The sequence below is a fragment of the Vidua macroura genome, chromosome 18 (assembly GCF_024509145.1).
Source record: "Vidua macroura isolate BioBank_ID:100142 chromosome 18, ASM2450914v1, whole genome shotgun sequence".
In the NCBI taxonomy this organism is placed as follows: domain Eukaryota; kingdom Metazoa; phylum Chordata; class Aves; order Passeriformes; family Viduidae; genus Vidua; species Vidua macroura.
Window position 1 is genome coordinate 4,943,698 of NC_071588.1, and position 25,572 is coordinate 4,969,269.

General features: G+C 53.6%; 3 protein-coding genes across 3 annotated transcripts; 1 reads left to right on the forward strand and 2 right to left on the reverse strand.

Moving 5' to 3' along the window:
- Positions 1–941: 941 nt before the first annotated feature.
- HPS4 (HPS4 biogenesis of lysosomal organelles complex 3 subunit 2) lies at positions 942–14,545 on the reverse strand. The gene is made up of 13 exons (XM_053993584.1): positions 14,471–14,545; positions 13,624–13,714; positions 12,804–12,947; positions 11,769–11,876; positions 10,727–10,843; positions 10,528–10,622; positions 9,214–9,286; positions 8,494–8,527; positions 7,827–7,923; positions 6,476–7,364; positions 4,017–4,149; positions 3,653–3,761; positions 942–2,116 (listed from the first exon to the last, which is right to left on the reverse strand). The coding sequence occupies exons 1-13, from the start codon at positions 14,503–14,505 to the stop codon at positions 1,945–1,947; spliced, it is 2,097 nt and encodes a 698-aa protein (XP_053849559.1). The 5' UTR covers positions 14,506–14,545; the 3' UTR covers positions 942–1,944.
- A 90-nt stretch (positions 14,546–14,635) lies between these two features.
- SRRD (SRR1 domain containing) lies at positions 14,636–16,465 on the forward strand. Its single transcript, XM_053993586.1, has 7 exons — positions 14,636–14,781; positions 14,852–14,892; positions 14,973–15,103; positions 15,179–15,277; positions 15,366–15,520; positions 15,750–15,795; positions 16,072–16,465. Exons 1-7 carry the CDS (start codon positions 14,636–14,638, stop codon positions 16,276–16,278), a joined length of 825 nt encoding a protein of 274 aa, XP_053849561.1. The 3' UTR covers positions 16,279–16,465.
- A 672-nt stretch (positions 16,466–17,137) lies between these two features.
- Positions 17,138–25,506, reverse strand: TFIP11 (tuftelin interacting protein 11). The gene is made up of 12 exons (XM_053993581.1): positions 25,123–25,506; positions 24,679–24,832; positions 23,843–23,999; positions 23,220–23,347; positions 22,600–22,752; positions 21,401–21,910; positions 20,500–20,606; positions 20,099–20,267; positions 19,663–19,906; positions 18,952–19,094; positions 18,323–18,488; positions 17,138–17,652 (listed from the first exon to the last, which is right to left on the reverse strand). The coding sequence occupies exons 1-12, from the start codon at positions 25,317–25,319 to the stop codon at positions 17,297–17,299; spliced, it is 2,484 nt and encodes an 827-aa protein (XP_053849556.1). The 5' UTR covers positions 25,320–25,506; the 3' UTR covers positions 17,138–17,296.
- Positions 25,507–25,572: the final 66 nt, after the last annotated feature.

Below are 25,572 nucleotides of genomic sequence, written 5' to 3' on the forward strand. Positions count from 1 at the left end.
GCAGAGCAGGCTGGAGCTGCTCCTGGTGCTCCAAGGCTTCCTCTCCTGGGAATTGCAGAGAGAACCCAGATCTGCTGAGGGCACAGAAGGGACAGGCAGAGCAGCAACTCCCAGAGGTGTCACTTGGCTCAGCTGAGCAGGGATCCCAGAGCACACAACCCTCATCCCTCCTGCCTTCTCCCATCCCACGAAGCCTCCCTGATGTTCTTCCTCACAATGTTCCCTGTGCTCCCTCCAGGACCAGAGCAGTTTGTCCATCACCCAGTGGATTTGTGCAGGGAAGTCACCAGGGAAGCAGCACCTTACCTTGTGCCATCTTCCACATGGATGCCACTGAAACAGGAGGTCACCAGGGTGGCTCCAGCTCAGGCTTCCCATGGAGTTTCCACTCCTACACTGCCAACAGGCTCCTGACAGTCCTTCCATGCCCAGGATGGGAGCAGTGCCACACGACTCTGCTCCTGCTGAAACACCTCCTCAGCTGCCAGGGCTGGCAGCCAGGTGGCATCTATGCCCAGCCACCCCTGAGCAAGCAGCTGGCTCGTCCTCTGGAGTCCTCTGAAATTCTCAGCAATGTCTGTGGAGCAGCTCTGGGATGACAGAGCAACTCTGGGAACTGTTTGTGCTGGTGTGGGACCAGGAGCTGTGGCAGTGGTGACCTTCCTGTGCCCAGCTCTGACGCTGGCACGAGCCTGCTCAGCACCTCCCCATGTTCATGTCGCTGCTCACCATCTCTTGCTGACACCAATCACATGTCTATCCATCAGGAAGCTTCCAAGCAGCTGCTCTGCAGGACTGATTGAACCAACAGGCTCTGCCTGTTCAACCCCAGCACTGCAGGAACCACCCTTGGAGGAGCTAAACAGGGACCAGCTCCCACAACCCAGCCCATCACACCAGGGACCAGAAACATGACAACAGTGTGACTCTGGCTGCTGACACACAGTGCTGGGATGAGCCTTGGAGACTCCTTTATTTCCACAGTCCCACTGAGGGGCGTGTCTGCACCAGCAGCAGGTCCCAAGCCCTGCCAAACACAGTTATCCATCCCTCAGTCTAAGCAGCAGCCACCACCACAGCCCCCCCTGGCCACCGCTGGCTGGGGACACTGTCAGAGCAGAAAGGGGACAGCTGCTGAGGGGATACAAAACCTCTTTGGTCCCATCAGCTAAGAGGCAGCTTCAGGGTCTGCAGGGTGTGGGCAAATGGAGCAGTAAGAGCAGTGAAGTGAGGTCCTGCAGCAGGAGGGAGGGAGCACGAGGCTGAGGGACACTTGCACCACCACCACACTCACCCAAGCTCCTGTCAGGCTGCGCATCCAGGTGGGCACAAGGAGGGCAGGGCTGGGCTGGACCATCACTGGGAGGTGTAGAGTGATGGGGACATCTCTCCAGACTCACCTATGGTGTAAAAACCTCCTGGGAGCACCCAAAGGGGGACTGTGAGCTCTGCAGCTCTTGTTCTGCTGCTCCCATGTGACAACAGGCAGGCATTGCCAACCAAGGTAAGGCACTACGTCATGGCAGGATCATTGCCATGGATTAAGGGACAGAGGTAAAGCCAAAGCCTGACCAGGGCAGGCACAGACAGTGGCTGGCTGACATCTCTGAAAGCCAGCATTGCCTGGGGGCTGTGTAACTCAGAGCAAGGTGAGGTTTTACCTCAGATCAAGGCACGTGGGGACTCTGCAGAGCACCAAGAGAGTCCCTGTAAAGTCCATGTAAACCAAGATGCTGCATTCTGTCCTCAGTCTTTGGTAAATGCTGTCAGTGACACCTGCACCGGCCCAAAACGTGCAGGACAGGGCAAGGAGTGTCCCTTCCTCAAGGCCAGGCAGCCTGGAGACCCCACAGAGGCCAGGTAGGGCCTCCTGCCTCCGTGGGCATAAACAGCTGAGATTTTCCTTTCTGGAGATGAACATTCCGCAGGGCTGAGCACAGCAGCTCACAGCAGGTTCACCCCATGCTTCAGCAGCTTCTGCTTGGCCTTGCTGGGCAGGATGAAGGCACTGTCATGTGGGTTGGGGACGCCTGAGTTGCGGAGTGGAGCTCCCAGCTGCTGGAAGTAGGTCTCCTGGACAGGGTTTCGGCAGGCATACACGGCTGTGGAGGCGTTCCTGGAGGGGCAGGGAAAGGCAGGGGTCAGACTGACAGCTTTGGGCAAGATTCACAGCTGGGCACTGGGCTCCCAAGTTTTGAGAGGGACTTTCAGGTGTTTCAGCATGGGAAGATGGAGCTGAACAGGCACCAAACCCCTGAAGGTCACAGGGAACCAGACCCTTCTTCTAAAGGGTCCTGGCATCCTTAAAAGGGAAAGTGAGACATCACAAACTCATTTAGTTTGGGAAAGACCTCCAAGGCCATCGAGTCCAACCTGTGACCGAGTCCAGCTCAGTCCTCTAGACTGAGTGACAAGGTGGGGACTGGTCACAGGTTGGACACGGTGGTCTGGGAGGGCTTTTCCAAAATTAATGATTCTGGGATTCCGTGTGTGCAAGATTCCCCTTGCTGCCAGCCCAGCCCAGGACACCACGAGCCTGGAACACTCCTCGTGCCCGACATTCCTCCTCTCCCACTGCTGCTGGCCACAACCAAACCCCAGCACAGCACCTTGCAGCAGGAACCACATGTTCACTCACAGGTGTGATGAAGCTCAGACAAGAGTCAGATTCAGTCACCACCAAAGCTGTGATTAAAAACATTAATTAAGACTAAGAATCCCCCCTCCCAGAGTGTTCCCTGCAGGAGGGCTGGCAGGGAGCAAAGCCAAGGACCCTGGATTCCTCCTCGAAGGAGGAAAGCAGCAACTGCTATGTTTGCTGACACCCTTCTGTGACAACTCTCCATAAAAGAAAGCAGTTTTAGTCATCTTGTTACTCAGGCTGATTCACACATGGAGTTGCTTTTTTCGGGGTAACAGGGAACATGCCAGCTTAGCCAGTCAGTTTAGGATTGGATTTAAGGAGCCAGCAAAGCTCATGCTAAACAAAGAATTCTCCAGCACTGAAGTGTGTGATTCACATTCCCTTGGCAAGCAGTGCCAGAGCAGTGAAACTGTGTAATTCCCAGGAGCATCTTTTATTTCATCATGTTTTGAACAAACAAGCAGGACCAGGTGGGTGGAATCTGTGCACTCCCAGCTCACTTGAGGAAAGGGGTGTCCACTTCAGCAGTGACCTGGGAAAGGGCTCTGGCTGTGATAAGACCATCCTGCCTGGTGCATCACAATTGAGTTTGCCATGCACATCACAGTGTGTTTCCAACCCAACAAGCCGTGCAAGAAAACAATATCTAGGTTGCCAATTCTGGGCGCCTTTGGCTCCCTGCCGAGACACAAATTTATTAGGAACAGCTAAATTTAAAACTGTGTCTTTGAACCTTACAGTGCCAGACACTGGCAATTGTCTGAGTGTTGCATCTTAATCCAAGCCATGGCACCACTCAGCTGTGCCCTCAGTCCACCCTCCTGGTGCCACTGCAGGCTCTCTACATCCAGGAACCCACAAGTCAAAGCAGCCTTAGGGAATAAAGCCTGTGACTGGTGCTTGGGTGTGGTAACAACCTGGTCAAAACCCAGCCAGCCTTGGAAAGGAGTTCTGCCCTTCTGTGACCACCCCTGTGCCTGGGACAGGAGGGTTGTGAGCACCCCTTACCTGATGATCACCTCTGAGGCCGCGGGGAGCTGGCTGAAGTCAGAGTGGATGAGCGTGGCTGCCCTCAGGAAGTGCCGCTCCAGGGGCCCGGGGGTGTGGGGCAAGTTGGCTGCACAACAGGAGAGAGGGGGTGTTAAAAACCCACTCTGCAGCATGCCCCCGTTCACTGAGCAGGAAAAGGCTCTGGAGCTCGCCACACACCCTGGACAGCAGCAAGAGACAAAGCTCCCCCAGCAAGGCCTTTGATCTGGGCTCTGTGGTGGGAGCTCTGCTGAGAAATGGTGTCTGAGGCGTGAGAAAAGGTTCCCATAAACCCCATTCTCCTCACTGCTCCCTCCTGCAGGCCCAGAAGACGAAGGCTCACCTGTGAGGACATTCTGGACACAGTCATAGTGCGTGAAGCTGTAGTTTGTCCTGGCTGAGGCCGAGGAGTCCTTGGGCAGGGTCTCCCTCAGGTGAACCTCGAGGCCGTTTAGGGAGGCCAGGCTGCTGTGGTACTGCAGGCAGAGGGAAAGGAAAAGCTCAGAGCCTCAGCTGTGCCTCCCCTGGGCTTCAAGGAGGTTCTGGAAGGAGTTCAGGTGACAGAAGGACCGGACCCTTCCTCGCTCTGCTGTCCAGGCTCCCACCTGAAATGGCTGGGAAATTTTGGCATGGAGGGAAGCAGACAAGTCACAGAGCTCCCAAGGCAGTGATGGGGCTCTGAGCAACCTCGTCCAGTGGGAGCTGTCCCTGCCCATGGCAGGGGTTGGAACGGGATGGGCTTTAAGGTCCTTCCCAACCCAAACCAGTCTGGGGTTCTATGACTCAGAAAAGGACCCTCCAACCTGAAAATCAGCCATTAAGCCACCTGATGCTACTAATTACAGGAAAATGCAAGGCCCCATTAATTTACCATCAACCATTACTCTCCAGGGCTCATTTCACATGATTTATAGCCCCAGCAAGGGACATTCCTTTGCTTACACCGGGCAGTACAAACACACACAACAAAGCACTGAATGAATGCCAAGCTGCTATTCTGGATGGATTTTCAGTAGCCCAGAGGCCCTGAGGCTCCCTGGGCACAGGCAGGGCACAGGCAGGCGTCCTCCTCCACCACTCCTGGGAAGATTAACTCCATAATCCTCATCCTGCCAATGCGCTTTCCCCTACTGGGGAGAGGATCAAGCCTTTGTTCAGCAGGACCTGGCCTATCCTTGACCCCTGTCACGGCTCAGATTTTCCTTTCTGTGCAGTGAAATGGAGGGATAAGACCTAAAGAGCAGCAGGAGGCGAGGCCAAGAGCCTCCCACTCCACAGGGAAAGTCTGGGATGGAACCCACACTCCCAGAGGTTCACAGATGCACAAGTAGCATATTTTACCCTTCTTTGGTGTCATTTGGGGGCCTCAAAGCATTCAAAAATCATTAATTATAAGTAATCTTTGACATCCCTGAGAGGTGAGGGTAATTTTTAACATACAGATAAACAAAGGGACAGACAAGCTGAGGTTGTGCCTCAAATCCACCAGCAGCAGAGCTCAGCTGCACCTCCTCAGACACTGCTCCTCCTCCTGGGACAGTGGGACATGCAGGGCACCTCTCCTAAGGGATAACACACCTGCACCCACGGGAGGGTGCAGCAGAAGAGCCCAGTCACAGCTGAATTCCAAGTTGTGTGACAGTGCAGTTTTGGTGAGATCCAAAACAAGGGTACGTGAGATGGAAGCAGGATGTTTGGGAAAAGAGGAACCTGAATGGAATTGAGAGCTTGTCAACACCAGGGCAAGACATCAAGGAAGATGGACTGTGCAATCCCTGTGCAATAGGGATTCCGCTCTCCAGCGTGACAATTCCCACCTGCCTGTGTCCCCCCTGCTGTTCCAGATGAGCAGAAAGGGGACAAAGGGCCATGTCTGGTGCAAAGGGCCCGGCTGCACCTCTGGGCTCAGCTGATTTGGCAGCAATCCCAAGCCAGGCACATCAGCCCTGCTGTGCAGAGCAGACATTCCCCAGCTCCTGGGGCCCCAGGTGTCCCGCAGCTCCGAGGGGAAGGAGCAACCTTGAGGCTCTGCATTAGTCTGAGCTTCCCTCCACTTTCCAGTCTGGCTGGGTAAGGAAATTAGGTTGTTCCTATGGCAACTGGCATATCAAACAGGGCTCTGCAGCTTTTGACTCAGCTCCTGGTAGGGAGGCAGAGGCCAGGCAGCAGCTCTGCAGCTGATGCTTCCCAGGAAAGACAGGGGCCAGCACATCCTGCCCCTGCAGCCCCATTAGCTCTGCTCACAGGGGAGTCTGGGCACCCAAATCCCACCACAGGGAGATTTGGAATTGCTCTGGTGTTACCCGGGTGCAATGCCCACATGGCATCCCTCTCCCCAGCCCCAGGGAGCAGCCTGGAGACTCCCACAGCCAAGGGAACCTCCCTGGGACCTGCTGCCAGCCACGTCTGCGGTGCTCCCCGAGGGAGAGGCGGTGCCGCGCAGGCTGGGGCTTTAACACAACCAACCTCACTTCCCAAAAAGCACCGAACTGACAGGGATCCCCAGCGAATCCCAGCTCCAGCGCAGGCCCCCGGCAGCCCGCGGGTGTCTGTCACACCCCCACGCTCTGCTCCGGTGCCGGCAGTGCCAGACAACAGCAGCACCGGGAGCTGCCTGTGAGACGCGGCTGTCCCCGCTCCGCTCGCGCCCCGACAGCTCCCACGCAGCCGCGGCTGCCGAGCCCGGCGCAGCTCGGAGCAGGTGATGGAGGCACGGGGAGCACGATTCGATGCTCCCTCCTCAGCTGTCAGCCCCGTGACCCTGCCAGTGCAGCTGCAGTGGGGCAGAGCTTTCCCACTCACCACGTCCTCCACGGCGCTGCGGTCCCGGCGCAGCTGCTCCTCAGCCAGCAGCGACAGCACCAAGCCATGGATGCAGTGAACGTAGAGGCTCAGCTGGGCTGGCTCACCCCCTCTGCCACCCAGCCCGTCCCAGCTGCCTTCCCTGCTGCTGGGACATGGCCTGTCCCCTGCAGGGGCACTGGGCACAGCCTCCTGAAGCCCTGGGACCAGCGGCTGCCTCCCGCTCCGGAGCTGTGCGTGTCCAGCAGGGCCTGGACAATCCAAGCCCCACACGCGGTCACCAGCTGTGCTCTCACTTCCTCCAGACACAGGGTCCTGGCTCACAGTCCATGGCTTCTCCTGCTCACTGGATTTTCTTCTGCTCAGCTCCCAGGCAGGAGAGGGAACAGCTGGACTGTGGCTGACTGAAAGGGAATTTTGGGAAGCACAGTATCCAACATCAGAATCTGCAGGGGATTCCCCCTTGTCCTGGCTCTCCTGCTCCCAGGAGTAAGGGTTGGGAAAGGAAAAGCCTTCCAGGTATGGACCTGTAGTCCAAGTACATTCAGTCTGGAGTGAGGAAGGGCTTGGGAGCTGCTCTGTGTCACTCTCTGAGGGGAAGGATATTTTCCTGCTGAGCTCTGAGCTTTCACTGCCTGCTCCACTCAGGTTTGCAGCTGGAGAATTCCTTGTGCCAGCTCCCATTCCAGAAAAGTCCATCAGAGGATTTGCAGGGCTGCCCAACTGCACAGCATCTCCTGGGGCAGGTGTACCCGAAGAGTCCTCATGGGACTTCTGCACAGAGATTCCATCCAAGGCTTGGCTTTCATGAGCTCCTGTTGATTCTGGAACTGCCTGGGAGCAGAGAGCACTCGCCTCTCCTCTGGGACCTGCTGGGGACATAGGTGACCTAGTGGGAGATAACAAATGGATGAAACACTGAGCAGGACCTGCGTGGAGTTATCCCATAGCTGGTAACCCCGCTGGCTCCTGGCACTGATCAGTGGCTGATCCATCCCCTGCTACAAAGAGACCTGGGAAAAGGATGGGCCGAGGTCTAACACAGGTGAAAAGCCTGGGAATCTTACACTGCAGGCTCCTGGGAATGTCCCTCCCTTGTCCACAAAGCAGTGCTGTGAGCTGAGGGACAAGAGATCACAGCTGGTCTGGGGAAGCAGCTCTGCTCCAGGCTGCTCACAGCAGGGATATGGACACGGGAATTCTGCCCAGCCTGAGGGGCCTCAGGCAGCTCCAAAGGCAGTGACAGAGCCCGAGTTAGTTCCAGGGGAAACAGTGACAATGGCAACAGGGACACAGTGCCTCGTGTGAGCTCCTGCTGCAAATCCTGCCCCTGGCTCAGGCTGGTTCCTACCTGGCCATCCACTCCACTGGGAAGTGCCGGAGCGCGGAGATCTCCTCTCCCGTGAGGAACACCGGGAGGATTCGGACACCCGGCGGCAGCAGAGGCTCTGCAAGAGCAGGGGAGGGGTGAGGATTCAACAAACATGTCCCAGCTTAAAACCAGAAACCAAACCTCATCAACCCAAAGGCTTCTGCAGGAGCTCAGGCCTGCCATGATCCTGCATCCCAGCTGAGCTGGGCAGCCTGTTCCCACCCTCCCAGCATTTTCCCATCCTGCTCATCCCCTTCATGCCTGATACAATTAAATTTCCCCTCAGTGTTTCCATCCTGGCAGATCATCTCCACACTGATGTTGAGAGGGGATGGCTGGAGGTTTGGGCTGCAAGCACCAGCCATCTGTTGTCAGGGCCTGGCAGTGGCCAAGTGGCCACATGGGGAACTGGAATTAAGGCAGGCATGGTTGGGAATGTGCAGAACTGGAATAAAACCCAAAAGAGCAAACCCAGCAGAAGGAACTGGTTCTGATCACACAGCACAGGCTGGCTGGTGACAGCAACACCCTCTAGGATATTTTGGAGATACTCCAGCACCCAGCACAGCTTGGATGTGAATCCCAGAGAACCAGCTCGTGCTCCCATGCAGGGAAGGCAGCCCATAGGATGCAGCTGGATGCTCACCAGGCTCTTGCAGCTCCTCAGCTCCAGGCTCACTCTGCAACAAAAGCCAAAAATCAGCTCTGTGCATGGATCAGGGACACCAGGACACCTTTGTCTCCCTCCCAGTCCTCCAACACCACAGCAGACCCCACACCACCCCTCCAGCAAACGCTGGGACTGTTTGGTGCTGAGAAGGGTTTTGGTCCTTAGGGAGCTTTCAAAGCCAAGGGGAGCTTCCCAAGAACCAAAATACACCTAAAATCAGGACAGAGCCCAGATTTATCACCACCACCTCCTCAGGGCACAGAAACTCCTTTCATTCAAGTAGAAAACAGCAAAGGCTGCCTTCATATTTGCATACTGATGGCTTTTTTATAGAATATCTTGATCACATAAATACTCACTTTTGACAAGTTTTAAAGCAAATGAAAAATGCTGTTTGTCAGACACTCATTTGGTGGATTTCCCAGTAAATACCAAAACTTGTGTAAAAAGCAAGTCAAAACACCACATAAATGAGAACTCATGAATTCAGTAAGTTAAAGACTGAAAAAAAAAAAAGAGCTAATTCCTAGTGCAGAAATCTTGGAACCTTTTTAAACCATAACTAATAAAAGCTTTAAGCATCATCACCAATATTTGTCCTTCCCCACGGTGGCACATGCCAGGTCTGTGTGACAAGAGCTCCCACACCACCTCCTTACAGGAATCTGCTTGCAGGGAACGTGTTCAGTGCCATACCTGGCCTGGGGACTCGCTGCCCTGCAGGAGGACTTTGGCAGTGAGTGGAGGTGGCAGCTGGGTGCTCACAATCCTGAAAGGACAAAGCAAAGTCAGAGAAACACAGAATGGTTTGGCTTGAGAGGGAACTTGGGGATCATCAGTTCAGACAACTCTGATGACATTTGGTGACAAAATCTCTCTATCAGACAGACCAGAGACACAAGGTGACACACCCTGGTGCAGGACAAGGCTCCCAAGTCCCTCCTCAAGCAAAATGCCCAGGTCCTCTCACTCTCATGTGCTGCAGTGACTCACTCCAGTGTCCTGCCTGCAGCTATGAGGTCACTCTCTGGCAGATGCTCTACCTGTGGCACATTTCCAGTGCTTGTAAAAGGTGTCACTGGAACAGTTCATGCCAAAGAAAAATGGCACTTGAGCGCTGCTGCCAAGGAATTCTCGGAATTCCCCACCTCCTGTCTTTCAAGGCCACCTTGGAGGCTTTCCTTGAAGTCATTCAGTCATCTTTGATTGAAGGAAGCTGGAATTTCTCATGGGGAATCCTGGCTCATCCCCCTGTGCTCACCCTGTCAGTACAGACAGTGGTCCTGGCCAGCAGGTCAGACAAACCCAGGGACACACGGACACACCTGCACTGAACTGCTCACCTGCAGAGAGAACACTGCTGGGAAAGCACAACATCCACTCATCTCCCTTTTCCTCAGTGACTTCCCCCTAAAAAGCCTCAAAATTCAGTCCTCACGTCCTGCTGAGTATCAAAACCAGCAGATTTCTACTAAAACCCAAGTCTTGAACTCCTTCATGGTGACGAGCACAGGTAACCCTGGAGAGACTGCTCACAAGGGCCTGGAGTGACAGGACAGGGGGCAATGAATTCCAACTGCCACAGGGCAGGGTTAGATGGGATATTGGGAAGGAATTCTTCCCTGTGAGGGTGGTGAGGCCTTGGCACAGGTTGCCCAGAGAAGCTGTGGCTGCCCTTGGATCCCTGGAAGTGTCCAAGGCCAGGATGGGTGAAATTTGGACCAACCTGGGATAGTGGAAGGTGTCCCTGCCCATGGCAGGGGGTGGAACAGGATGGGATTTAAGATCCCTTCCAATCCGAGCCATTCCATGATCCCATGATTTCACAAACCACTCAGTCTCAGCAACCCACAGACAGCCAGGGACTGCCTGGCCTGAAGCTCTGATGGGCTTGCCAACAACCAAGAGCAGCCCTCAAGCCCTTGCTCTGCTCCCTGGATGCACTCCAGGATCCAAGCCCTGGAAAGGGGTGGATTTAACCCTCCAGGGAACAAACACCAGGTTACTTACAAGCCTTTGTAGAGGATGCAGCCAGCCAGGACGTGGGGAGAGCGCTGGCACGTCTGCAGGATGAGAGCTGCCTTCAGCAAAAGCAGGGGATCCACCTGGGCAGGGAGAACCAGGGCAGTGAGGCCACAGAATCCTGGGAAAGCTCCAAGCAGCAAATAACAAACACAGTGACTGTCCACTGCAGAGGACAGGCTCTTACCTTGGTTTTGTCCAGATGCCAGAGAGAATTGAAAATCCTGTGGAGGTCAGTGGTGTTTTTTTGGATGTGCTCAATGTACCTGTCCCACTCCCTGCTCAGCTCCTCCTGAGAAAACACCTGTGGGTGACAAAACCCCCCACAAACACTCACTGCAAAGTGTCCATGCAATCCACGTGGGACAGGGCCTGCCAGGATAAGGTCAGGAAAAGGTGGGAGGCAATACTGAGGGGAAACTCTTTAGGGTGAACATCTGGGAAAGGTTCAGCAGAGCCCCACAGGACCTCGGAGCACAGTGGGGATGACCTGCCCACTTTTCCAGGTCCCACTTCTTGGATATGTGACCCTTGGCAGGAGGAAGGCAACACAAGGAACACTGAAGAGCTGGGACACCACGGGAAGTGTTTAAATCTCCCCAAAAGTCACTGTGTCCCCAGTCCCTCATTACCAGGTCCCTTATTATCATGTCTCAGTCTCTTGTTACCGTGCCCCCATGTCCCCAGTCCCTCGTTACAATGTCCCAATCTCTTGTTACCATGCCCTCAAGTCCCCAGTCCCTTGTTACAATGTCCCAGACTCTTGTTACCATGTCCCAGTCCCTTGTTACCATGTCCCAGTCTCTCATTGCTGTCTCCACGTCCCCAGTCCCTTGTTACCATGTCCCAGTCCCTCGTTACCGTGTCCCCACATCCCCAGTCCCTTCATTACTGTGTCCCCACGTCCCCAGCCCCTCGTTACCCTGTCCCAGTCCCTTGTTACCCTGTCCCAGTCCCTTGTTACCCTGTCCCAGTCCCTCGTTACCCTGTCCCAGTCCCTTGTTACCGTGTCCCCACCTCCCCAGTCCCTTGTTACCCTGTCCCAGTCCCTCATTACCGTGTCCCAGTCCCTCGTTACCATGTCCCCATGTCCCCGGTCCCTCGTTACCCTGTCCCAGTCCCTCGTTACCATGTCCCCATGTCCCAGTCCCTTGTTACTGTGTCCCCATGTCCCAGTCCCTCGTTACCCTGTCCCAGTCCCTCGTTACCCTGTCCCAGTCCCTCGTTACCGTGTATGCATCACGCACGGGGCCGCGGTAGAAGGTGAAGAGGCCGATGAGCTGCTCCAGGAGCCGCTGGCAGCTCACGTCAGGCAGCTCCACAGCACAGCCCAGAACCTGCAGCAGACACAGCAGGGGATGGAGAACGTTGCCTGGCAGAACTCGGGCACGACGAGTGAGAACAGCTCTCATCGCTTTCACACGAGGACAGGCAACTCTGTGCAGGCAAACACCCCTGGAATCACAGCCACAGGAAATGCAAACATACCCACACAAGAGCCCTGGCACAGACAGGATAAATAAATATCAGAAATGCAGCACTTCAGACACGCTCCCTTCCCACGTTAGATGACCTAACTTGGTGCTTTAATAGCTAAGTACTTCAAAATATTCAAACTACCTCATTATTTATATTATGATGATGCTCCATCTAGTTTTTGAATTGCTGAAACAGAAGCAGCAATGCCAATTAAATGAGGATGACTGGCCTTGGCCCAGTTCCCTGGGGATGGTTTGGGGCACTTATGTCACAACTGTCACATTATGCTCTTTATAGTCTAAATATGTGTGGACACTGATGAAGATCTGGGGATGCTGAGGGCTAGAAGGAAAGAACAATCAGACTATCAAACAGTGACTGTGTCCTTACAAACTGCAGCACATGGAATCCTGCTATGCCCCATTCCTGGAAATGTCCAAGGCCAGGTTGGACTGGGACAGTGGAACCATGGCAGGGGGTGGAACTGGATGAGCTTCAAGGTCCCTTCCAACCCAAACCAGTCTGGGATTTTGGGATTCTGTTTCCAGCCAGGAACATCTTAAGAAATCCCTTTGGGTGTGGGCACAGAAATGAGGTACTTGAAATTTTTCTGCAGGAAACTGAAGTGACTGCCAGGCCTCAGAAAACAGGATTTAAGTTATGAACGAAATGAAATTTGTGCATTGCAAGCCCACATCCTGAAAAACAAACCCTCTTTGTCTGATCCCATCCTTCAGCCTCTGGCTGTTTTCACTCTGTGACTGCTCTGGAGCTCCTGAACTCACCCACAGAAAGTCTCCATCCACCACCACGGCAAACTTGATCTTCCTGAGGCGCACGAGGCTGGGAGGGGCCCCGGAGATCTCGGTGAGGCAGCGAACAACCCCGGCCATCTGCCCACACAGCAGCTCCTGCTGCTCCGGGATGGTCTGCCAGGGAGCAAAGGCTTTAACTTCCCATTAAAAGAACTCAGGAAACAAAAAAAACCACTGCTGTTTCCAGGTATAAATAAAAAGTAACTATCATTTCAACTCAATTTGCAGAAGGGGCTGTCAGGAATTGGCACAGGCTGCCCAGGGCAGTGGTGGGGTCACCATCCCTGCAAGTGTCCAGAAAATGTATGGGTGTGGCACTTGGGGACATGGTTTAGTGGTGAAGAGGGTGCTGGGCTCATGGCAGGACTTGATTTTAAAGGTCTATTCCAACCTTAACAACTCTGGGGATTCTATAAATCAAACGCAGTAGAACAGGCAAATTTCTGGGAGAAAAAATAATTGGATTGCTTTTTCCAGGCAGCACAAGGGCCTGGGGCTTATGGAGAGGAGATTTCATCGCTCATGAGTGTTTGTTCACATCACCAGGACAGAGCTGGGCTGTGCTGGCCCATTCCTCATGGAGGGAGCAGAGTTTAACCCCACTGCTGTGCCCTGAGAGCCCAGCCCTGCTCTACCTGGAGCTAATTGATAACTGGGAGTTCTTAAAAAATTTCTTAAAACTTTTGTGACTACTAAGTAAGGATTAATCCAAATCACCTGGAAGCCCGACCCCTCCTGATCCACAACCATCAGCACCCCTTTACAGGTACTGAAATAAAGCAGACATTACCTGGGGAGGGTAAAAATAGCAGATGCCAGCACTTGTAGGATCCCCTTCCTCCTTCACTTTTGAGCCATCATAAAGGAAAAAATAATTCCACCTAAAAAACATTGGCAGAAATGATTGTGTATTTGAAAACTGTTACCCTTCTCCCTCTCCTTTCTATTTCTTCAGAAGGGCAACAAGAAGTTATTGCAAATGGAGAGACATGATTCTTTGCACAATCACACAGAGTTTAGACCCAAAAGCAGCACCAAAAGGGACCCTCACGACTAAATTTTACCACTTCTGTGAGTTTAAAATAGGTTCTATAACTCCAACTCTCAGACACGTGGAAGGAGAACTGGAAAGAAAGTGGATTTGTGAGATATTGCAATAATTATTATAATTATCGAAAATTATTATCCATGTGCATCCCAAGCAGCTCCCGGGTGCTGCAGGAGACAGGAGGGTCCCTCTGAAGGTGAGATATCATTCTGCTCATAATTTCTTGAGCGCACAGTAACACTTTCCATCCTGTCCTGTCAGTCAGCACGTCGTCACAAGCTCGGAAAGAGTTTCGTGCGGGAGTTTTCCCGTAGGAACAGCCCAGGTCAGGAGCAAAGGCTGCCTCAAAGGCGGCACCGAGGAAGCCGCGCTGCTGCCGGGCCAGGAGCGGGAGGCTGGATCCGCTCCCGGACCGCCCCTCCAGGGCCCTGGAGTGACCCACGGCCAGGGACCGAGCTGCTGAGCCCCGGGGGCTGCCAGACCTCACCCGCGACCGGGGACAGCAATCAGCGAAGGGCCGAAGGTGCTTCCCGGGGCACCGGCACGGGTGGGTGGGAGGCGGCGAGCGGGACCGGGGGAAGGGGCTCACCATGGCGCGGGGCCGGGCGCGGCGGGGCGGGACATGGCTGCGGCAGGCTCCGGCGGCTCGGGGATGCTCCGCGCTGTTCCGGGATGCTCCGGGATCCCCTCGCTCGCTCCCGCCGCCGGTTCCGGGCGCGCCCCCGGTCCCGTGACCGCGCACGTGACCGCGCGCATGGCGGCGGTGGCGGGAGGGTGGCGAACGGGGCGCGCCCGGCGGCGGCGGCGGCGGCGGGGCGAGGAGGAGGAGGATGATGAGGAGGAAGAAGGGGAAGGCGGCCCCGGAACCGAAGCGGTGCTGCGGCGGCTGCGAGAGGCGCGGTGAGTGCCCGGCCCCGGTCCGTGTGTCCGCTCCCCGCCGGGCCCCGCTAACGCCGCGCTCTCCCCGCAGGGACGATCTACTGAGCTCCGGCTTCTGGGCGGCGAGCGCCGGTGAGTGCGGGCGGCGGGGGGTGCGGGGACGGCGGGGACAGCGAGCCCCGGCGCCGCCGCGCTGACCCCGCCGCCCGCAGGAGCCGTGCGGGCCCCGCTGGGCGCGGAGCCGCCCGCCCGCTGCGTGTGCTACGGGCTGGGCCGGTTCGGGCGCTGCCCCGCCGCGCGGTACCAGCTCGCCTTCCTGCTGCTGCTGCTGGACGAGCTGCGGGTGAGCACCGGCACCGGGGGGAGCAGCGGGGTCAGCGCCGGGCCGCTCCCCGCTCACGCCGCCCTGACCCCGCAGGTGCCGCCCGCTCGCTGCGCACTGTTCGACCCGGCCTTCTCGGCGCGGGAGGCGGCGGCGCTGCGAGCGCTGGGGCTGTGCCTGCTCCCGGAGAATGAGGTGAGGACACCCTCGGGTCAGACCGCGGGGATCCGCGGGGGCCCGCGGACAGGGCTCGGCCGTGATGGGCTCGGCTGTTCCCGGGCAGGAAGGGAAACACGGCGTCCAGGGCGCGGCCACGCTGTTCTACATGGTGCACTGCGGAAAGGCCCTGTACAACAACCTGCTGTGGAGCAACTGGAGCCCAGCGGCGCTCTCCAAACTGGTCATCATCGGGAACAGCTTCCGAGGAATTGAGGAGAGGTCTGGGCACAGCCTGGACAGGCTCTAGTGCCTCCCACTCTGCTTTCCTCTTCTCTGTCCCCCTGCTTTAATTTTATTGCTTCTGACAGCAATTTCCCTGTTTTGCACATTTTCATTGCCATTAAGTTTTCAGTCGTGAGCCCTCTCCTCCCTCCTCTGTCCCACCTCCATGCAGAAAACCTGTCTAAAGGAATGTTGTGTCTAACATGGACATCTTCTGTTATTGCAGATTGCTGTCCAGAATCTTGGAGAGAGATTATTCTTACATAGCAAAGGTATGAAGCAACAGTTTAACATTATTGTTTCATGTTGACAACACACCTTTTAATGAGACAGGAAATTAATTGCCATTGGAAAGAAGAGGGGAGTTATTTTTAAAACCTTTTTCCTAGATACTATAATGTAAAAGCTAATCACTTTAGGACTGTTGAACATCTGCAGAGCATCCTGCACACAGGGGCTGAGGGTAATGTGACACCATCCTCACTGGCTCAGCTTTGCGGGAAGGGGCTTCTGCATTGTCTGTAACTTTTTCCCTGAATGAACTTTAGGTCTTGAAAGGAGTGGAGGAAGTGGCACTCCCCAGTCACCCCCGCTACCTGGACACCTTCAATGACACCTCCGTGCACTGGTTTCCCTTGGATAAACTGCAGGAGCTCTCCCCTGAGGTCTGGGACTTTGTGGAGGAGCCAATGTACCAAGATTGTGAGGACCTGGAGATCATCAGGAAGGGGGAGGAAGCTACTGCCAAGTCCTGACCATCCCTGTGGTGGCAGGGCTGGGATCCACATCTCTTCCCATGGAAGCTTCTGTGCAGCTGAGATGGAGCTCAAGGAGCAACTGTGGCATCAAGCTCTGTCCAAAGTGGCAGCACCTGAATGCTGAGGTGATGGGACATTTTTGTATTTTATTTAATAAAAAAGTAAAGCTGAGCTTTGACTTATACTCACTGAACTCCAGCAAACTAATTCCACCAAAACCTGCCTTGAGAGCCATTCACACTGCAGTGACTGCTCTTTGATTCCCTCCCCTTCCATAACAATTCAAGGCCTTTGCATGTTCTACACATGTTTCAAAGCATCAGAAAGTGGAAATTATCTGAGGGGTTTGTAGTGGGAGGTGCTGGGGTCTGGTTCCCAGTGCACGCTTGGAAAAAGCTCCCAACTCTCCTTGCGGCTGAGATCAGCTCTTGATCAGTCCTGAGAACAACCAGGTCAGCTCCCTCCAGGAAAAAAAGCCTTAGGGTTCCTTCCCTCACCTCTGCTCTTAACCACTGCAGTCCCACAGCAGAGAGAGTTGGGACAGGTCCTGGCTGTGTGCAGCAAAGAGGAGCCCACTGTGTGAGGGATGTTGTGGGGACAGTAACTCACTGCCAGCACAAGCTGTGACATCTGCCACTACTCAGGGGACTCAGATAGGCCAGCCCTCACTGAGCTGTTGGAGCAGAGAATGTGATCCCTCCTAACCTGCTGGTAAACCTCTGTCCCAGGTGGCAATTACAAGTGTCAGCACTGCTTGTTCTCCCTTAGCCTGGCTTCCTGGGTCGGGAAGTCTGGCCCTCCATCCTCTGGCCACTGCCTGGACAGCTCTTCCGATAAAACCATCCTGGCATCCAGCTCCAGTGTCACTATTTACAAACCTGGAACTTTATTCTAAGGGTTACCCAGAGGCTGTTCCTGGCTGGTGACTCAGTTCTCAGCGGGGCCTCACTTGGCCACGTCTGTGAGGCTCTGCAGCGAGGTGGGCACCCAGGTGGTCTCCCCTTGCACAGAGGCCTCACTTGGCCATGTCGATGAGGCTCTGCAGCGAGGTGGGCACCCAGGTCTTCTCCCCTTGCACGAACACCACGCCCCTGTCGATGTAGATGACGATCCTGCCGAAGGTGTAGAGCTGCTTGCCCTCGTGCCGCTTCCCGATGACGGGCATGAAGACGATGTTGTGCTCCTCGGCCTTGGTCTGGATGAGGTCCTTGAAGTTCATGGGCACGGAGCCGGCGGCGGCGCCGATGCCGCGCTGGGCCATGTTCTCGGCCTCGCGCCGCTCCTGCATGGCCTCGTACTGGAAGTCCTTGCGCCGCTCCGTGTGCGTCAGGTACGCGATGTTCTCCCGGGCGCCCGGCTGCATGTACCCACCTGGGGGAGAGAATGGGGACAACACGGTCCTGAGCTGCTCCCAGAGGGAAGCAGCTCCATCCAGGACACGAATTGGAGTGTGGTGTTCAAGTTTGGGCCCAGAAATTGAGCTCGCAGTTTTGGAAAGAGGGCAGATTTCAGGTGCTTCTCCCTCAGGCACGCCCTTCTGTTTTATACAATGTAACTCCCAGTGAATTCCCAGCTATCAGCTTTTAGGTAGTAGGGAGAATCATGTGGGAGGGAACTGCTTTTTGATAAGGAAATCATGTGGGAGGGAACTGCTTTTTGATAAGGAAATCATGTAGGAGGGAACTGCTCTTTGTAAAGATAAGGAAAAGAACTGGTACCTCACCATAAAGAAAAAAATACCCAATAATGACAGCTTTAGAAGTCAGGCCATAAAGATGATGTTTGACAGACAGGGCAAGGCTGGAAGAGCATCAGTTGTTCAACAGCTCAGGAAGCCACCAAAAATCTGTTTCTGCTTTAGTGCAGTCCAGAACTATTGAGCAGCACCTCAGAGGTGTTCTTTAAGGACAGAGCAAGGCAGAGCCCACTGACTTTCACTGCTCATGGGAGTTCCTGCCATGCTGCCAGCAGGGCCATGCCCCAGTCAGCCTCCCAGTGCTGCCAGCCCAGAGCAGCAGAGCCACCCCCACGAGCCACCTACCCACGCTGGAGGACACGGCCCGGTTCATGATGTCAAGGGCTTCATTGAACTTGTCCTTGATGGAGGGATGTGCCAGCACCTGGTCTGAGAACATGGACTTCCAGCCCAGGTACCACTTGGTGATCTCTTCGTAGTTGGGGCTGTTACTGAGCCAAGAGCAGAGCACCTGCAGAGCAAGGGACACGTCAAAGGCAGCACAGGGATGTTTGTACAGGAGAGGCCTCTCTGCCACAGAATCCCAGAGTCATTTGACATGGAAAAGACTCCAAGAGTATTGAGTCCAATGTGTGAACAATCACCCCCTTATCAACCAGCCCAGAGCACTGAGTGCCACATCCAGGCATTCCTTGGACATCTCCAGGGATGGGAACTCCATCACTTCCCTGGGCAGCCCCTTCCAGTGCCTGACCACGCTTTCTTTCCATGAGGAAATTCCTCCTGATGTCCAATCTGAATCTCCCCTGGCGTAATTTACCACTTGGTTTATTACTGTCAGTAAAAGGAATTGTTCCAATGACTACTGAGCTCTGAGTGGGAACCAGCCCAGCTCAGCACCAGGGCAGCAATTCCTGGATAGGAATCACTAAAACACTTCCCAGTTAATCAAACCTCTTTCCTCAGCGTCTCACCTGCAGCCACTTTGGGAAGAAGTGTTTCTCCAGCAGCCCAACGAGGCTGGAGACAGAAATCATCCCCTCCCAGTCGATCACCCAGTAAAAAGCATCCATGTGCTGCTGGTGAGGGTTGATGATGAGCTCATTCAGACACATTCCTGGGAAAGGAGAGGACAGTTAGAAAATAGCCTCACTCAGTTTTACCAGTGCCCTGACCTCTTTCACCATCAATGCATAGAACTTGAGCAGCACCGTTTTGTTATCCTAAAGGACAGTGGGGATCTTTGGCCGATCCTGCCACAAAATGGTGCATTTCCACTTCCAGTGATTACAATTTGCTGCCAGAACTGAGAAACGAAAACCACTTGACTATTTTTTAACTTTTGAGCCTCTTTGCATTACAAAACACATGGTGAAACATTAGGACAGACCAAGGAATTCAAGAGTAACAGAGAGACATCTTACAGCCTGGTCCTACCTGACAGCTCTCAGATATTCCTACCAGCTGGAGATGGATGATTTATAAAAAAATAAGACAGAAAACCTAGAGAATAACCAGAGTAATTCTTGTATTTTTCTAATCTTTCTGCTTCTGCACAGGACTGGTAGCAGAAAATCAGAGACAAGCTTGATCTAATAATCTCTGATGTAACACTGGCACCCACATTAGCAAGGATCTTTCCTGTCGGGGGAAGGTGCCACTGCCAGCACTGTCTATTATCTCACCGAGTTTAGGCACGATGTTCTTGACCATGAAAGCCTCCCAGGAGCCAGGAGTGAAGACATCCTTCCAGGGCTGAAGGATGAGCTTGGCAGAGGAGTCGCTGGGGTGCCACTTCTGCAGGGCGTTGGCCAGCTTGTTGCGGATGGGCGAGTACAGCGGCTCCAGGCGCGCCTGCATCAGCGGCAGCCAGGGGTGGATCCACGAGTGGATCGGCACCGTGTCCGTCAGAGGATTCCAGCTCTCCACCTTGGGGCACAACAGCAAAGATAACTAAATCCAGCCACCAGCAGCAAGTGTTTTTGAAGCACAAAGAGCTCTGATGCAACCCCAACTCCTCAAACCATCAGCAGAGGCCGCACACTGTGTTTGGGAGTTCCAGCTGGAATACAAACACTGCTTCAGAACATGGGTTTGCTCTCCCCCACCCTCTTCTCTCACCTCCTTCTGCAGCTTGGGAAAGATGAGCTGATCCAGAATGTTATCCAGTATCCACACAGGAACAACGTTCACCCAGCTATCCAAGAAATCCACCATGGATCCACAGTTCCTCGGCTGCCACCGTGCCACGATGTTCCTGACATATGGCATCCAGATCTCCCACATCAGTCTGGGAAGAAACCCCAAATAAATCAAAGTGAAGCTCAAAGCTATAGCCTGGGCCTAAATAAACCAAATGGGAGCTGTTAGTTAAAGCTGCTTCTCTTCTGTAGCTGCAAACTGGATTTTAACAGGCCCAGCAAAGGAATCCTAGGAAAAGCTTCCTTGTGTCTGCTCTTTTCCACCCCTGAGGAAGCAGCACAGGAAGATGCTGAACAAAGTACAGTTAATTTGTTCTTTACCTGTGGAAAGCATCTGTTGACAGGTCCTGCCCACTGTGGGATAACAGCTGATCGTTTTCCAGAAGGCTCTTCCACTTGGCTATGATCTCCGTGCCATATGTACAGTCCTGGGAATGACAGGGCACAAATGGTCCATATCCTTTCCCATTAATTCCAGCTGGGTTCTGCACAGAGCAGGCTGAGGGTGTGCTGAGCACAGCCAGTCTTCTCACCTCCTCTCAGGGCAAGCCAGGAGCTTGCAGTCTTAATTCCAGAATCCCATAATAATCATTGAAGTTGGAAAAGAACTCTCAAGACCATTTTGAGCCCAACCTGTGACCCTCTCCACACTGTCACCAGCCCAGAGCACTGAGTGCCACATCCATAATTTCTTAAATGACTTTCAGTAAAGTCCTGCCAGAGAAAAATCCCACCTTACAGTATTAATACACCGCCAGGGAGAGAAGAGGACAGTCTGAACTTTTTCCAGGTGTACAGAGAGATCCAGACTCTATCCCAGCCTAAATGGCACTGAGAACAGACTGTGCATCTCTGATACTTGACAGACAAACCTCTCCTGCTTTTGCTAAAAAACAACAGCTAGAGATTTTTTTTCCACCACATTTTTCATCCCAACACTCATAGAAGAGATTGGTTTTAACCTTACAAACTCCTAAATTTTTACCCAGCAAATGTCTGAATGAGGACAATAGAGAGTTTCATTTTGTCTCTTTTCTTTTTCTCCAGACTGATGAGGAATTTAGAATCCCAGACTGGTTTGAATGGACCTTAAAGCTCATCTCATTCCACCCCCTGCCATGGGCAGGGACATCTCCCACTAGACCAGGACACTTGGGACAAGGTAACAAAGATTACTGGAGCCATCAAGTGAGAACTGCAGATAACTCAAACCAGCACACACCTTGAGGGGATCCCAGTTCTTGAAGTATTCCTTCATGAGAGGATAAACTATGGCCACTGCCAGGTCCACCCTGTCTGACATCCTGTACTCCTCGTAGTACTTGTCCTGCAGGGTCTCAAAGATCTTTGCACACTCATCCAGGGTCAGAGGGTTCTCACAGCCCGGCTGCATCCGCCTCTCACACTCCTCCACCATGTCCAGCACCTTGCTGAGGTTGCTGATGGCCTTCTCCTCGTGGGACAGCACCTCAGCCATCTTCTGGATCTCGTGGCTCAGGTTGACCACCATGTCCCTCTCGTACTGCAGCTGCCGGTCGCTCTGGATGATCTCCTGCTCCGTGATGTCGATGAGCAGCTGCAGGTTGTGCTCCAGCTCGGGCAGGGCAAAGCCCTGGGGCTTGGAGTCCTTGCCCAGGGGCTGCTGGGGGCTGTCATCTGGGATGTTGTGCTTGTGGCTGATCTGGCTGTAGCTGTAATAAACCTTCTGCTCCCGGCCCGTCATGTCGATCACCTGCCAGCACACAGAACAAATTCTCTAACAAAAAACTCCCAGCTTCAAAAAAAGGAGAAAATCCCTGGCTCCAAACTGAAATCTGGAGATTTCCAAGGACCTTAATTACTCCAGGAGGCTGCTAACATGCACTGTATTTGAACAAGGGGATTGCCTCCACAATCAGACACAGGAGTTACAACAAGTAAAAGACAATCTGGAATCAGAGCCAGAAGAAGCATCTCCTCATCTCATCCCAGTTTCACTGAATGATTCTACAAGCAACGATCTTGCCATTAGTTACTGCACTTAGAACTTTTATAATTTTATAAAGACACTTTAATTTCAGATTCATAATTTTATTGCATGCACACCAGACAAATCCCTTACTGTCCCTTTGAGGTAGAAGATCAAACAATCCCAGAAAGGACAACTGTGCTTTCAGAAGTGGGTGAGTGTTGATTATGACAAATGTGAAACAATTAAACTTAGATTGCAATTAACCCCTGCACACATTCACATTTAATTGAACTTGTCACCACATCCAGGTGACACAGAGCTATTACATGGCTCAGGGATGAGTTCCATGAGGCTGCACAGACATTTCCTAGGACTGGCTTTACTGAGGTTACTGGTGCCTAAAATGTGCTGGTGACACCAAAGAGCCCACACTGTTCCTCAGGGGTCACCTCTTGGCTTATCAAACTCACCTTGACCTGGGACAGCTCCTTCTGAGGGGCTGCAAGCTGCTTGCTGATCCTGCCCTTGGCTTTCAGCTCTTCCACTGTCTTGTAGCTGTACTTGGGCTTTTTCTTGCCTCCATTTGGGTCCTTCCGCCACTGGCTGAGCTCCTTCTGAAATTCCTGGACAAAAACAGCAGACTTGTGGTGGCTGCTCTTTGTCACACCCCAATTCTGCCTCTTTTTACAGGAAAATAACCATCAGATCAATGAGGAACTTGTACATGAAATAACTTGGAAGTGGAAAAGCACATGCCAAACCAGCTCGGATACCGTGGGCCAGTCACCCACCCTATGGATTAAATGAACAGGATGTTCCTGATCTTTTTTTTTTTATTTAAACAAAAGACAAAGACTATTTATGTGGGAGACTCTTCAAAGGAGGGATTCTAGCAAAGCTACTGAAATAAAGTGAGCCAGAAACAACAAAGAACAGCAGTGACGAGGAAGATCTGCCTAAACAAAATCAATGTGCTCTGTGTTTGGCTTATCTACAGTGAGCCCAAACAGTTTTCTCTGACACAGAAATCAAGAAAACTGAATTTTGTACACACAGCATAGCAGGGAAACAGCAAGAGCCCCAGAAATACCTCCTCAGTTTCCTCTTCTGAGTCCACCACAGGGAAGTCCTGCAAGGACTGCGGGGTCCTCTCGGAGCCGTAAGCGCCCACAGCACCTTTGCCTTTCCTCTGCTTGGCCTCGATGGGATTGATGATTCCTGGCAGGATGGGAATGGGGTCAGCAGGAGCAGTTTGTGTGCTGGGAGAGAGCTCAACAGCCAGGCTTTCCCTATGAGTTACCAGATTAGCACCAACTCCCTCCCTGGCACTGCCTCCAGCACTGTAGTGCTTCCAACATCACCAATTCCCTATGAAATCACTTCATCCCACCACACTGCCAAAGCACAGCCTTATCCCAACCACATTTCACTGCCTTTTTATTCTGCCACATTGAAACAGCATCTCCTTTCCCGTGGGATGACCACCTTTGGAATTTACTGCCTTTTTTCTTGCTCTTTTTTCTCTTGTAAAATACCCAGAGGAGCAAACGACCACAGGTCAGTTTGAACACCCCTGGCTCTCACCACAGGGCCCGGATCACTGGCAGGAAAACAAGAAGGAAGTTTAAGCCAGCTGGAAACTCTTTAAGGAATCCCACCTCTCCCCAAAACCCCCAGTTAATAACAATAAACCACCAAACACACTGACAGTACCTTGAGCATTCTTCCCCAGACCCCTTCCAGGGACATATCCCATCTTCTGGAGAAGCTTCTGCCCAATTCCTTTAGTGTGTCTCTCCCAGCTGCCAAAATCCACGAAGGACTTGGAGCCCCCTACGAAGCCTTTCTGGCTGGGCTTGAAATTTCCACCCTGTCAAAAACAAACACACAAAAACCTGCAGCCCTGAGGCTTCAAATAACCAAAGTGTGCAAAACTCCCCTCAGAAGGTTCTTCCCAGAATAAATTCTGCTGTCCCCATACTGGAACCTTGCTTGTGCATCCATGAAGCACCTGTGGAGATTCCTGAAATTCCTCAGATGGGAAAGGAAAACCCTGAAAAAACTCTGGCTGGCAACCTGACAGCTCTCAGGTTCCACCACCAGATTTAGCTGAAGCTGATTCCTGATTCTTTCTGGTTTTAAGTGAAAAGAAGGGTTTCAGTTTTAATCTACAACATGCCTGGATTTGTTAATTCTGTGAAAGTAGAAAAATAAAGTCCCTGAAAGGCAGGAAACCACAGGAATTCTCTTTTTTAAACCTCCATGGAGCAAAGGGAATATTGAAAAAAATCAAAGAACTGATCCCCAAGGACAAACAGTTATTATATCAATGTACAGCTGTACCAATGATTCATTATCCTGATTTTTATCCATGTATTTGTACCAATGATACAAAATCCTAAGCAAACACCTCCCTTACTGACACATTTGGGTCTCTGGTTTAATTATTCCTCCCTTTTTAGTGCTCTATTACAGTCTCACTGCCCTCAACCACAGCCTGAGTTTCACAAACCTAAAACAGAGAACAGTAAATTTCCTGGAGAACTCACTGTTTTTAACTTCTTGGGCACAAACTCCTTGGGAATCTCCTCCTGCTTCACGGGCTTCTCGTCCTCATCCGAGTCCTCGTCCGAGAGCTCCTCGGCCGCCGCCTTCCTCAGCCCAGCACTCACAAAGCTCACGGGGGCCGAGTAATCCCTGGAGCTGTGAAACGAGAGGGAATTCTGCTCATTCCTGCAGGAGCCCGGGGGCTGCTGTGCCTTACACCCCCCAAAAATGGGATATCAAAGGCTGTCGAGCTGCTTAACCCGGCTTTTGCCAGGCGATCCCCATCCTCCTCCCCGCGCTGCAGGGAGCGAGCACAGGAAAAATCTCTACAGGTGAGGGGGTCCCGGCCTGGGATGGGCTGCCCGGGTGGGTGTCCACGGCCGGGAAAGCTCCAGGGAACGGGGGGAGGGTCCCTGAGCGGCCCCGGGGTCCCGGCCCGGCCGTACCGCTTCCCGCCGAAGCTGGGCCGCTCCTCGTCCGAGTCGCGCTCGGCCCACACGCCGTAGGTCGCCTCCTCCTTGGTCTGGCGGTGTCGCTGCCGGTGCGGGTTGAATTCGTTCTGCAGGTCCCAGTCCGACACCTCGAAGCTCTCCATCTCCACGCCATCGTCTCCGTCCGTGCCGTACAGGTGCGACATCGACATGGTGGCGCCGCCGGGATGTCCCGGCCCGCTCAGGGACCCCCAGCCCCCTCAGGAACTCCTGACCCGGGATGTCCCGGCCCGCTCAGGGACCCCCAGCCCCCTCAGGAACTCCTAACCCGGGATGTCCCGGCCCGCTCACGGAGCCCAGCACCGGCCCCGGCCGCGCCGCCACACCGGATGCGCCCCATTCACTTCCGGTCCGCTTCCAGCAGCGCGCAAGCCGCTCCCCCCAAACCATGGAGTCGCCAGGAGC

What these genes read in the sequence shown, in the direction of transcription:
- HPS4 (XM_053993584.1), bottom strand. Translation starts at nt 14,505, where the DNA reads ATGTCCCGCCCCGCCGCGCCCGGCCCCGCGCCATG. An exon ending in TGTCCAGAATGTCCTCACAG is followed by an intron (nt 3,762 to 4,016) that starts GTGAGCCTTCGT and finishes CCTGTTGTGCAG; the next exon opens with CCAACTTGCCCCACACCCCC. An exon ending in GCCTCAGAGGTGATCATCAG is followed by an intron (nt 2,117 to 3,652) that starts GTAAGGGGTGCT and finishes CTGCCCCTCCAG; the next exon opens with GAACGCCTCCACAGCCGTGT.
- SRRD (XM_053993586.1), top strand. Translation starts at nt 14,636, where the DNA reads ATGGCGGCGGTGGCGGGAGGGTGGCGAACGGGGCGCGCCCGGCGGCGG. An exon ending in CTTCTGGGCGGCGAGCGCCG is followed by an intron (nt 14,893 to 14,972) that starts GTGAGTGCGGGC and finishes CGCCGCCCGCAG; the next exon opens with GAGCCGTGCGGGCCCCGCTG. An exon ending in TTCCGAGGAATTGAGGAGAG is followed by an intron (nt 15,521 to 15,749) that starts GTCTGGGCACAG and finishes CTGTTATTGCAG; the next exon opens with ATTGCTGTCCAGAATCTTGG.
- TFIP11 (XM_053993581.1), bottom strand. Translation starts at nt 25,319, where the DNA reads ATGTCGATGTCGCACCTGTACGGCACGGACGGAGACGATGGCGTGGAG. An exon ending in TGCCCAAGAAGTTAAAAACA is followed by an intron (nt 24,000 to 24,678) that starts GTGAGTTCTCCA and finishes TGTTTTTGACAG; the next exon opens with GGTGGAAATTTCAAGCCCAG. An exon ending in CAGAAGAGGAAACTGAGGAG is followed by an intron (nt 22,753 to 23,219) that starts GTATTTCTGGGG and finishes GTTTTTGTCCAG; the next exon opens with GAATTTCAGAAGGAGCTCAG.